Genomic DNA, 12,929 nt, shown 5'->3' with positions numbered 1-12,929 from the left:
GGAGGAATACAACTGACCAGTTCCTGTGAGAAATTTAAGTTGTTTTTACACTGATCAGCCTCAAGGCCCCCTAGACAAAAAGATATGGCCGTTTCAACCGATTAAACCGATATAGCATTTAAAAAGTGCCGTGTGTGGGCATACTTATGCCAATGCGCGCTCCCACTGTCGTTGATCGTGGTTGCTGATCTCTTGAACACGCAGAAAGATCTCGACCTGTCGTTACCCGATTTTGCACACATCGTTCTGTGTGTATGCATGATGAACGATGTCATGGACGATGAACAATTTATCATCACTTTTTCTGGCCACTCCCCTCCACCATTTTGTGCCAGCTGACTGAGAGACAGAAGATGCATTGTGAAGATATTTGCTGCCAAACTATTTATATCGTTAATGATTTGCGGTTGTTAACGACCCATCTGTATTGTTTGTACAATAGTTCCATGTGTATGCATAATATCGTTTGTCCGTGTGTGTTCAGGAGTTCAAGGGAAATCGCTAACAAGACTGGATCGTTACCTACATTGTACCGTGTGTACCCAGCTTTAGCATTACAAAACCACCTGCCTAAACATGCCAGCAAAACAGCTATAACCAAGACATATGTAGCAGATCCTTTAAGTCCAATAAGTTACAAGATGGTTCTTGCATGGCTCAGACTTGTTTTTCCAGCATGTTCCACAAATGCTCTATGGGAGTGACGTCTGGGGAATTCGGAAACCAAGACAACACCTTCAACTCTGTCATGTTCCTCAAACCATTCCTGAACCATATTTTCAGTGTGCCAAGACATATTATTCTGTTTAAAGAGGCTACTGCCATCAGAGAATATTGTTGCCAGGAAGTGGTCTCCAACAAAGTTGAGGTAGGTGGTACGTGTACACATGAATGCCAGGACCCAAGGTTTCCCAGCAGAATATTGCCCAGAGCATCACACTGCCTCCACTGGCTAGCCTTTTTCCCATAGTGCAACTTGGTGCCATCTCTTCCCCAGGCAAACGACACACCCGGCCATCAAGAAAACGTGATTCGTCAGACCAGGCCACCTTCTTCCATTGTCCAGTTGTATGATGCTCACATGCATTGTAGACTTTCAGCGGTGGACAGGTGTAAGCATGGGCAGTCTGAGCAGTCTGTGGCTACGCAGCCCCATACGCAGCAAGCTGCTATGCATTGTGGGTTCTTACAGATTTCTATCATATCCAACATTAGCTATTTGTGCTACTGTGGGATTGGACAAGACTTAGTTCCCTACGCATATCACTGAGCCTTGAGCGCCCATGACCCTGTCGCCAGTTGACTTTACTTGGACCGCTTTTGTCAAGTACAACCACTGCATACCGGGAATACCCCACAAGACCTGCAGTAAAGGTACTCTGACCCAGTCATCTAGCCATCGCAATTTGGCCCTTGTCAAAGTTACTCAGATCCTTACGCCTGCCCATTTTTCCTGTGTCAAACATAACTTCAAAAACTGATTGTTCACTTTGTACCTAATATATCCCACTCCTTGACATGCGCTATTGTAATAAGATAATCAATGTTATTCACTTCGCCTGTCAGTAGTTTTAATTTAATGGCTGAATGGTTTATAGTTCAGGAGACAGTTGCCTGACTTGTGTACTAGTCTTATAGGTAAATAGGTAGTATTACAACCTGCTGTATTGTCATATTACTATATAAAGGGCTGATGTGGCTCTGTAGTATAGACTATATTCTATCGGAGAGTAGTCTAAAGAATATCTGTATGCTGTGATTGTACCAAGCGCCTTCAGCAATGAAATTCTTTTTAACCACTTGCCTGGTCGCATCAAATGCGACCACGCCAGTCTGGGCTTTCCCTGACATGGTCGCATCTGATGCGACCAGTCAAACAACGCCCACTGAGAGCTGTAGGGAAAAAAAATGGGGTGGGGGGGGTGTTTGGAAGTGATTATATAATGGGAGGGCCTCTGGACGCGAGGGTGGTGCAAGACATCCCCCAGGCATGTGTTTTTTTTTGTTTGTTTTTTATAAAATCTTTTAAATATAAAAAAAATATTTTTTAAACTATTACATTTTAAGAAAAAAAAAAATTTCTGACCACTTCTGCCAGCACATAATCGTCAGTTAAGTGATTAAAAACTTCTGAATAATAAATATCTCTTGCCTTAAGACGCCTACATCTGCTTAAATTCTCTGACTACCAGAGTAGTATCAAACGTTATGCTGTGTTTACACTAGAACTGCGGTCACCAACATGCCGCTCGCGAGCCCTCCAGTAGCTCGCAACCACAAGCATGTTGGCTCGCCTTACGGCGGGTGCTCTCCTTACGGCAGTGGGCTGACGGCGCGCAAACCGCGCATAGGTCATGTGTTATGTGCGGCGGCAGTGCATGACTGACACTGCTAGCTGTCACGACCAGGGCTGTGTGTGCTCGGGGGCAGCGGACCTTGCCTGTCCGGACACTATGGCGGAGGTGCGGGCACTTGGAGATCTGTGCTGCATGCCAGGGGATTCCGGAGGCACACTGTCCTGAATGCTTGTGGTGAGTCTGCGTCAGATCTGGCAGTGCTGCAGCGTGACATGGGGGCTGCCATTTTGGATTTCATCATGTGACATATTCCAACCAATCCAGGCAGAGCATCTCGTGAGTCCTAGCAACCATCACGCACTTCCTCCAGGTATTTAAGGGCTGATCTGTAGTCCTTTCTTTGCCAGTGCAACGTTATTCCCAGCTCTTGCTGGGTGCTAGTTCTCTGTGCTCGTTTGCTGTGTTATAGTCCACATCTGCTGTTACGACTCTGCTTGCTCCAGGCTCCAGCTATCTTCGTTATACCCCTGTATGTCAGCAGCACTCCTCCTGGCTTTCGCTCCCAGTTGGGACCCCTGCTAAAGTCCAAGATGTCAGTGTCCCCTCTGGCTATCTAGATTCCTGTTGTCGGGACCTACGTGCCTTGCTGGGTACACTTCCGTCTGAGTCACTCTCTGCCTAACAGGCCACTCATGAGTGGTACACCTCTCAAGCCAGTGTCCTTCCAATATCAGAAGTCTGTCCTTAAATCCTCTCCTAACTCCAATTTGGGTCCAAGTCCTCAACCATCCGTGACACTAGCAGCCTTGCCGCTGACCACATTTAGAGACAACGGGCACTTGTTTGTAGGGAGCGTGGTACCTGGCCATCCACTGTCCTGTCTGCACAGTCCATCAAGCAGCTCCCTGCTGACAGCTCTCCGGCATCTGTGGTAGAGTCTGGCACTTTGAAAAGGGGTGTGGGGCCTGTTCATTAACTGTCCCTCCTGCACAAACCATCCAGCAGCCCCCTGCTCCCCGCATTTTATTTTTGATAACTAAAATCTGGCTAATAACCATATTTTTCATAGAAAAACAACAATGCATTTAATACAGTGATAAATATCACTATTAATAATTGCATTGTTTTTCTATCACTGTATTAAACGCATTGTTGTTTTTCAATGAAAATTGTGATTAGCTAGATTTTAGTTTTCAAAAATAAAATATGGCTCTTCAAGACGTCTCATTTTTCTCAAGTAGCTCCCACCCCAATTAAGATTGGAGACCACTGTACTAGACGATATGACCTATCGACCACATCGTTCAGTGTGTACATGCTATTTCCCGCGCATCATCAGCGTCATCATTCGTCGGACCTGCATGCAGGTACGACGGGCGAAATAGTCAGCGAGGGCCATGCTGCCGAATGCAGCATGGCTCTCGTCATCGACATGTGTGTATGCACTTGCTGATGTCTGATCCTGTTGCACGACAGGCCGGCTTGGTACACATCGTTAAATGTATACCCAGCTTTACGCCATTCTCCAGCTTTTCTGGATTGAGTCCAGTGTCTTCAAATTCAAGCTTCTGCAAGTTACCCAGAACAAACTGGTCCATAGTGAGGGACACTTGAAAACTAGCAGATACTAACTAGGAGGTGTTGCAGCAGCGTGTTCACATATACCCAGAAGTAGGCAGTTCCAGTTGCCGGTGGTGGGAGTCTGGGTGGAATGAACTGTTCCAGATGCCAGTTTAGGAGCCTGGTGGTGGCAATGAGTTAAGCTGGCCACACACTAGGCCAACTTACATCCAACCAGCCAACTTGTTGATTGGTTGGAACGAAAATCTGGTAACGGATGGGAGTAAATGATGATCAGCAATTTGCTCCTAAATGCCAGAAAACAGATGAAAATGGTCGTTTAGACAAGTTTGTTACATGTTTGATTTAAACTATTTGTTCAAACAGTTTTGGTCCATTTTCCAGCGTTTGGGAGCAAATTGCTGATTGTATTCCTTACCAGATTTTCATTCCAACCAATCAACTAGTTGGCTGGTTGGACAGATAATCTTTAGATGTGTGGCCAGCTTTACCTGCCCATTATGCAGTGGGAAGAGTAAGTAACAGGCAGTTACTGATGGTGAAAGGGAATACCTAAGAGTGGTGTAGCCCACTCAGTTTTTGCAGGGACGAGTAACCACCTCTCTTCTAACTATGCCCACAAAAAATTGTGGCAGCTTGGCAGAGCAAGGTTATCCGCTCACAAGCAGCATGTTGGGCAAGTCCCACCGAGGCGCGGAGACGGGCCATGCAGCCTATTGCTGCTGCGTACAGCCCCTGGGAGCAGAGACGTTTGTGCTGCTGACTGCCCTCCCTCCTCTTACACCTGGGATATGGTTTCTGCGGCTCTGGCTTACCCGCTGGCACCTGCTACCTCTGTCACTTGAGGCATGTGCCCTGTCAGCTTGCCCTATAGCTGCAACCCTGCAATTTGCCATCCTACAGTCTGCCAGTGGAGGGAATAGAGGAACAGGTGTTATGTAGCAGGAATGGGGCTGGTTAGTTAACAGATTGGCTGCTGCATTTTGCACCAGCAGCATGTGGAGAAATATTTTTTTGTTAGACTCCACTATAGAGCATTGCAGTACTCAAAGTGTAAGGACACAAATGCATGGTGTATGTGGAGAAAGATCTTCTGGGTACTTGAATTCTTGATTTTAGCAGTGTTCCTCAGATGAAAGAATAAAGATTTGATTATGGCTTACACCTTATGTTTGTGTTAAGCGACAATGAAAGATGACACACAGATTCTGCATCTCTGTAAGTTTAAGAAGTTGCAAAAGACAAGAGAAATTGTTGCACCAACTAAAACTTGGGCATTCCAGTCCACCAAAATTATTCAGATGCTCTCTTAAAATCGCATGGACCATGGTTTTAAATGTTAGACAAGACAGGATTATTATAGAGCAATCGCCTCTATTTCATTGCACCATCAAATAATCAAACATATGTACCAGGGTTGTGTCAGAACTATGCTGGATCCTGGTTGGAATAGTTCATAAATATCATGGTTTGACAGATGGGACTCCAGCCGGGATTGCAACCACCTTTGTCTGTAACCTCTAAAAACAAAAGATATAAGGGAGAATTAAATTAGACGCAAAAACTCAACATCTGAGAAGTTTTCGCACAATTTGCGTGTGTTGGTGCGATATTTTCTCGTCTTTTGTCTATGCATTCGCCCTCTCCTATTACAAAAGATGTAAAAACACAAGGGTGCGAAAACTGCGCATGGTGAAATCGGCGAAAAGTACAGCACATTTTGGGGAAATCAGCCTGTACCCCATAAAAAGCCTAACTGACATTGTAAATCAATATAGAAGTGTATTAGTGGACCTAATAAAAGTTTTTTCTGTTTTTTAAATTGTCAAATGGCTGTTCTATGCATATTTGTATGGAAAAATGATAAAAGCAATATTTTTTGAAGAAAATAATTGCTGCGGTTAAATTGGGGGTACATTAAAATGGGTGTAAGTATATTTTTGTATCTTAAAAGTACACTTTTAAAACATTTTTAAAATGTACCTGCTGCAGCCACCTGCAATGTTTAAAACACCTGTCCCATCCATACAGCCCCCCAAATACCTCTCCCAGTACCCATTTTCCAACACTTTTTACATTTTGACCCCCAAAAAGTTAAATAAAATATATATATTATTATTTTTTTGCCTAATTAGTCATTAGGTGAGGGGGTGTCCAAGGGGTTGTGAACAAAGTCCCCACATTTTAGCCAAAAATAGGAATTTTGCACAAGGTTTCACCTGCTCTGAGATGGTGAAAACAGTTCACCGATTTTAGTTTATAGAGAATTCGCACATACGAAAACTTCGGCAATAGGATTGCACGATACGCGATTTTGTTTGCGAAAAGATCATACATGCGAACGCTTTTTGCCAAAACAAGCCTTTTCGTGGGAAATTGAATCCGGCCCTTAATGTTGGTCTCTGCTGTAAAAAATCCCAAAAAAGATGAAGAACATGGTGGAAGCATAATTGTGCGGGAAAACCCACTGTAGTCTGAAAGAGGCTGTGAGAATAATTCTATTCTAAAATCTAGCAAGACATATACAGCAAACTTCACATTGGAGTGGCTTAAGTAGAAAGTGTACTGGGGTGCTCCAAGTTAAATTGCGAATTTCATTGAGGATCTGTGAAATTATTTGGAAATTTGTTGTTCATTAACAATCCCCCATTCAACCTGAACGCTAGCAATATTGCCATGAACAATTTGTGAAAATTTAGTGTCCAGATTTTACATTTCAAAGCTATAATTACAACCAAAAGTGCCTGTAACACTTGGCAGGTGGGGAGTTTGACTGGGACACTACTTTGTCAAACCAAATGGTGTCCTAAGGTGAGCTCAGGGAGGACATAAACCTCCCACGCAGCAGAAAGTTATATGAAAAATGTGATAAACTAAGAATAGACTATTTAAAAAAAAAAAAGGTTTGATCACTACAGTTTATAAAGAAATATAGCAAATTCCTTAATTTTAAACACTATATGCTCACTTTTATTCATGTTGCAGTCTGACTAACCAGTGCCATAGCATTCTTGCTTTTGTAATCCATAAATATATAAAATTATTATTATTATTTGCTCCCCAATAAATAATTTAATAGTTCAATGGTGTAAACTTTTTTTTCAACCCCTTCACCACTGAGGGTTTTTTTATTCTCCTGTTGAGATATATATATATATATATATATATATATATATATATATATTTCTTTTTTTTATACTAAAATATAAATGCACATGTTGATGATAGCTTCCACGTGTCATTAGCACTGAAGGGGTTAAACATGTAAATTTTCTTACTAGATTAATGATTCTACCAGCTCCATATATTGATTGGCTAATTCTTTAGCTTATTTTGATAACTGTTTTTACCTAAGACTTGAACATAAGACTCAATAAAATTTGATGCTTTACGATACAGCTTTCCAGTTAGAATTAGTATTACTACTTTTTAAGTTGTGGCTATGCCATATTTGTTATCCATCATATAATGTATAGAAAATGGTGCCAAAATATGTGTGCATTCTGTGTATGATTATGGTTTTGGGAAACATGATATTTGAAAGTGGCTTTTGGTTCCATAAGTGGGGTAATGCATTGCTAACAGTAAATTATGGCTTAGGACAAACCTTCATAGACTGTCACTATGCAGAGAGCCAAAGAGCCCTTTACTTCCCACTTGTGGATGATGCACACCATTCGTAAAATACACAGCCAAGAAGCCCCAATCTGATAGCAGTCAAGGTATGTGAAAAGGGTTACTCTACCAGCACCATGACAGATACCTGACATGTAGTGTGTGGCAGACCATGCCTTTTTGTGGGTCACGCAACATAAACATATTATACACATGATTAATTAACTGATCAACAAAATGATCTAGTTAGACTAGAGGAATGGTCAAAACTGGCAGCTCTTGGTTAATGCCATATAATGTGAAATCATGTATCTCAAATAACTAAAGACTGGATATAGTTTTAAAGGCAATAAAATATCAACTATTGAGGTAGAAAGTGCTCTAGGTATTTAAAGGGGAAAAAATTAATTTTAATAGGTTGAATGAAAATGTTTGTATCAGAAAGCGAGGTTGTGATACCACAGGTCATTGGCGCGTAGGCCTTGCTTCTTCCCATTGGATTGTAAACTCCTAAAACAGGGCCCTTTCTCCTATGTTTTAGTTTGCTTCAACCTTGTATCTTGACTCTATACTACAGTTTAACCTTGTCTATTAGATTTTATTTACTATACTTATTCTTGTGTTTGTTTGTTGAATTATTTATTTTTTATTTTTGGCTTTTCTTTTTTCTATATGTTGCATGTTGATCTACATTATTGTTCTGTGCATTACTTCTCCCACTGTACTGTACTGCTAAATTGAAGACACCATATAAATTAACAATAGGAACAATAAAACATCTAAATCTGAAAAAATAACCAGGTAGGGTTTGAGGTTTTCACAGATTAAACTCTGTAAACCAAAAGTTTATCTGCCATCAAATTCTGTGTTTCAAAGTATGTCTGAATCCTCCTTTTTTTTTTTTTTTACTTGTAGGAAGAGGCCTCTTGATCACAAAACAATGGAAGACTGTCTTCATACCTCTTCAGAAAACCTCTCCAAGTTGGTGAGTTGGGCCCATAGCCATGGGACCATTTGTAGCCTTATTCCAAACCTGAAGCACCTTCTCTCTGAGGGCTCCCATGGCACCCTTACAGCTATGTGGGGGTGCAGTGCTGGGCATGCATACCACTGGCCATTGACTACAACATGTAGGGCCGGTCCTCAGGAAAGAGTATGTTTTCAGGACAATAGAAGCTTCAACTCGGACAGTCCTAGTATTCTTGGTGTGCCCTCAGAGACTCAAACAAGCCCTTTGGATAGGTACCCTGGTAGACCAGTCAAATCAAAGCTTGATTGCAATAGAACAAGAGATTCCTGTGACTTTTCCTACTGTAGTGAACCGTCAGAACTGGATGAACCAGTAGAAGAATATGAAGACGAAACCACTTTGTTTGATATGGTGTGTGAATCTTCAGTGACAGATGAGGACAGTGATTTTGAGCGCCGAGCACCGCAATCACCTAGTGTTTCCCGCAAGAGGCCCAGTGGTGTTCTTAACTCATCTCTTTCAGGGTCTCGGTCACATATTGCTGATGAGGACAGTACAGATGTAATTGTGAAAAAGATTAAACAGGAGTCCCCTGAAGACTATTACATTGTTGCTAATGCAGAACTTACTGGTGGTATTGATGGACCTACACTGTCTCTACAGATGACCAAGACAAAGAATCAGACTCCTGCAGCATCTCCTTTTGTGGGACCATCCAAACTTCCCAGCATTTTGCCACCATCACTTAGCAGTGAGCTAGAAATGCAAGCTATTGTACCTTCCCCATTGGTCCTACAAAGACCCCCACCCCAGAAGCCTGTGAGACCACCATTGCCCTCTCCAAGCAAAACACTATCGAACACTCCAGTTGTCAGTCAACAAACAGGAATACAGATGCCAGTGAGCACCTCCACAGGAAACCCCAGCCAACCTATCAGCATACCATTATCAGCACTTCAGCTGCCAGGGCAGGAAAAGAAAGAGGTTTCTGAAGAACTCTTTCCACCTGTACTGAAGCCAGCATCATCCTGTGACATGGCACTCTCTCCATCAGTTAGTGCTGAGCCTGAAGTTAGCTCTAGTCAGCAGCAACCAAATACCATCCCCAATATTAGCTGTGAGGCAGCTGCGCAGTCAATTCCAGGTATGTAAGTTTATGCATGTGAGAAAACTGTGATGAACATTATTATCATGCTACACTGTCTAAATCATATTTATGAATTCATGATGTGAATAACAGACCAGCAGTGGTAGAGATGATCATTCCATCATTCTCCTGGTCTTGAAGCCTTGGCTCATAGTAGAGTGCAGTGTTACTGAGGAAGCTAGATCAAAGTTGTCTGTATCCTGTACTTTTTTGAAGTTACCAGGTATATGGGATATGTTGGTTTCTTAAACTCAACTTAATACATATGTGATTAAGATTAATTATAGCAAATTTTGTGCAGTAAAAATATTTCTGAGATCATATACTCTGTCTACCATTTTACTTTTAAAATATCTAAAATGTCATAAAACACTGACCTTATTAAGCCATTTTATACTTATCTATTATCTTAATTATATAGATAGTTGTGTACAATATTTTGTCCACTCCTTGTCACATTATGGTTGAATAAATCTCAATGATTTTTTTTTTTTGATTTTTTTTTTAAATGCAATGCCAATCTTTTTTTTTTTTTTTTTTTTTAAACAGTCCGGTGTGATTTCAGAAAATGTGTCTAGATTATTTCGGGGTACAGTAAAATGCCTCTAGTGATGTTTGTGTATATAGAAGTTTACAAAAATTTGCTAAAAAAAAACAAAATTCCACTGCAGATCTAAAACACCATTGCCATCATTACAATACTCAACTTACATGTACCACAACATTTAACCCATTTTTCTGCATTTTAGAGAAAATTACAGATAAAAAGACCTGACTTAATAGGCCATAGTTTACTATTTAAAAACCTCTAAATACATTATTATTAATTGGGAGTGGAGCCTCAGAGCTACTGCTTTATGTCCTGTGATTTTTGTATATTAAACTAAGGATTTTACCTACTTCGCATCTACTTTGAAGGTGCAAATTAGAAGTGTTAACTTAAAGCAGATTTCAAATTGAATAGTAAAAAGTTGTGCAACCTAATTTGTGGTTAATTGAATCTGCTTCTTTGTCCAGTATAGCACTATTTTGTCAAGGTATTCATAAGTCCCCTAGAAGTGACTTATACGGTATGAATAAGGGTTAGTTAGGACTGGGGAGTATGAATTTGAGATATAGACTCAGCGGATTTTTCTTATATGGGGATTCTCTATGTTCCAACCATATCGTCTACATTGGGCAGTGTGCACCTGCTATGTCGCTGACCAGGCACTCTCCCGCGCGTCATCAGCGACATCGCCCATCGGACCTGCATGCAGCATGGCCCCTGCTGTTGCACCGTCGCTCCCAGCATCGGCAAGTGTTTACGCACTTGCCGGTACCCGCCGCACAAGACCTCAGCTGGGTACACATCGTAAGTGTGTACCCAGCATTACTCTATTCCCAAAGCAGATCAGGCCCAGTACCCGCAGAATCTATATAATAAGCAAGAAAGTCTGGATCAGCGTTTTGGACTTGCTCCACCAAATTTGGCATGGTGGATTAGTTGGACCAGGATTAGGTTTCTGCCTAGGTTCGAATTTCATCAGGGTCACACAATCCCTAAAAATGGGGACACTCTTACATTACACAGGTTCCGTGGCTGGCTCCAATGGAAATTGTCAGTCTGTCAAAAACCTCTGTGGAAACTAGAAATGTATCCAACCCCCCCCCCACCCCCCCTCCCCAATCAGAACTTGTGGAATGGCAGTCCACCAGGAGCCGTCCCTGCTGACTGGCTGCCGGACCGCAAGCTATGATTGCCTCGCTTCCAGCGGCACTGTCTCTCCATGTCTACCTGCCGGTGCGTCAACTGTAATCAGCTGGTAGACCAGCACCAAATCAACAATGATCACACACAGTCCCCCTCGGCGGCCCTGACTGGACCGGCTCACCACGTGTGCGTGACTGGATGCAGGGGCAGCGGCGGGCCATAGAGGCAGCTCGGGCACCATAGCAGTTGCAACCACAGTAGTTATGCCACTGTTTGCAAGCATGTTAGCAAACAGTGGGGTCCTTTTTTTTAATCAATGGAATGGGGTTATAGGTGAGAACATTGTTAACAAAGGCGGCAGGTGTAAATCAGGGTCTGTCTTCAACCGGGGCAAAGCCGGGTATCCCAGCTAGTTGGTAATATAAAGCTAAAGTTTAGTGGCATAGGGTTAAGAGTAGCTGGCTAAAGTCCAGTAATCCCACAATAAATACACACACACACACACTATATCTGGAGTAAGGCACAGTAATTTGATAGACAGAGAGGAATTGAATTGAGCAAGATTATTTAAAGAATAACCTCATGTGTTTACCCACATCACACAAACAGACCTGAACAGCAATTGCAACAAGACATACAGATTTCTAGGGAGATGCTGACTTGACTAAGCAAGAGCAGGAATGTCTTAAACAATCTTCTATATAAAAGTAGTGAGAATGGCATGTGAAGGGTGTTCATATTCTTCTTTTTGATTAATACTAAATGATTGATAATCAGATGAAGACAACACCAGGATTTAAATATTCTATAATCTCGGGTTGGGTTTACTGTTCTATAGAGTACCACTATCTAATTATATTAAAAGAAAAACGCTCAGGAAGGTTTCCAATTGGTATATTCATGAAAATCTAGAGAAATGGCTCTTGCATGGCATTATTGATCTGGAAAACCAGAAAAATCTCTCGTAGTATTAGCAGAAAAATAAAATGTTGAAATGTTTGGCTGCAATTATGTGTTAGGGATACAAAACCATTTATACAGCAAGTTCGTGCATGGCACAAATTTCAAAAACATGGGGGCGGCGATGCAATTCAGCGCGCTGTTAATAGCGCTGGGAAGGATCTCTCGGGGCTTTTAAATTTGGTACGCTGTTAAATCCAACTAGTCCGACTTAAATCGAAGGATGCCGGTTAGTGCAACTAAAGCCGGGTGTTTAGTCGCGCTAACCGGCATTCACGACTAAAGTGCTGGAGCTGAGGCTGTTGGCGCCGTGCAAAGCCAGAAAACAGAGTTGTGGCCGGCACTTTAGTCTGATTTCTGCTCGCTCCTTCAGGAGGTTGCGAAAAGAGATCCTAAAGCTGGGCATCCACTGTACAGTGTTCTGTCAGATATCTGTCCAATCTGGCTGGTTGGAATGAAAACCTGGTAATGTATGGGAGCAAATGACAGTCGATCATATGGTTTTAAACACTGACAAAAGGACAAAAAAAATTGTTCAAACTGGTTAAATTTTTGTGTGTTTTAACCAATTTGTCTGAACAACCGTTTTTGGCTATTTTCCAGTGTTTGTGAGCAAATGGACGATTGTCATTTGCTCCCATACGTTACCAGGTTTTCATTCCAACC

General features: G+C 41.9%; 1 protein-coding gene across 2 annotated transcripts in view; it reads left to right on the top strand.

Annotated features, from left to right (window-relative positions):
• The window catches only part of KIAA1958 (KIAA1958 ortholog), a 136,088-nt gene that overhangs the window by 67,391 nt on the left and 55,768 nt on the right, over positions 1-12,929 (top strand). For both annotated transcript variants that reach the window (XM_088460076.1, XM_088460075.1), the window contains exon 2: positions 8,409-9,607. In XM_088460076.1, coding sequence (XP_088316202.1) covers positions 8,434-9,607 — 1,174 coding nt within the window. In that variant the 5' untranslated portion in view covers positions 8,409-8,433. The remainder of the gene's footprint in view (positions 1-8,408; positions 9,608-12,929) is intronic.

The sequence above is a fragment of the Taudactylus pleione genome, unplaced genomic scaffold (assembly GCF_031769625.1).
Source record: "Taudactylus pleione unplaced genomic scaffold, aTauple2 ptg000967l, whole genome shotgun sequence".
NCBI lineage: Eukaryota > Metazoa > Chordata > Amphibia > Anura > Myobatrachidae > Taudactylus > Taudactylus pleione.
The sequence above is the reverse complement of the archived record's forward strand: the minus strand, read 5'-3'. Positions and strand labels throughout refer to the sequence as shown.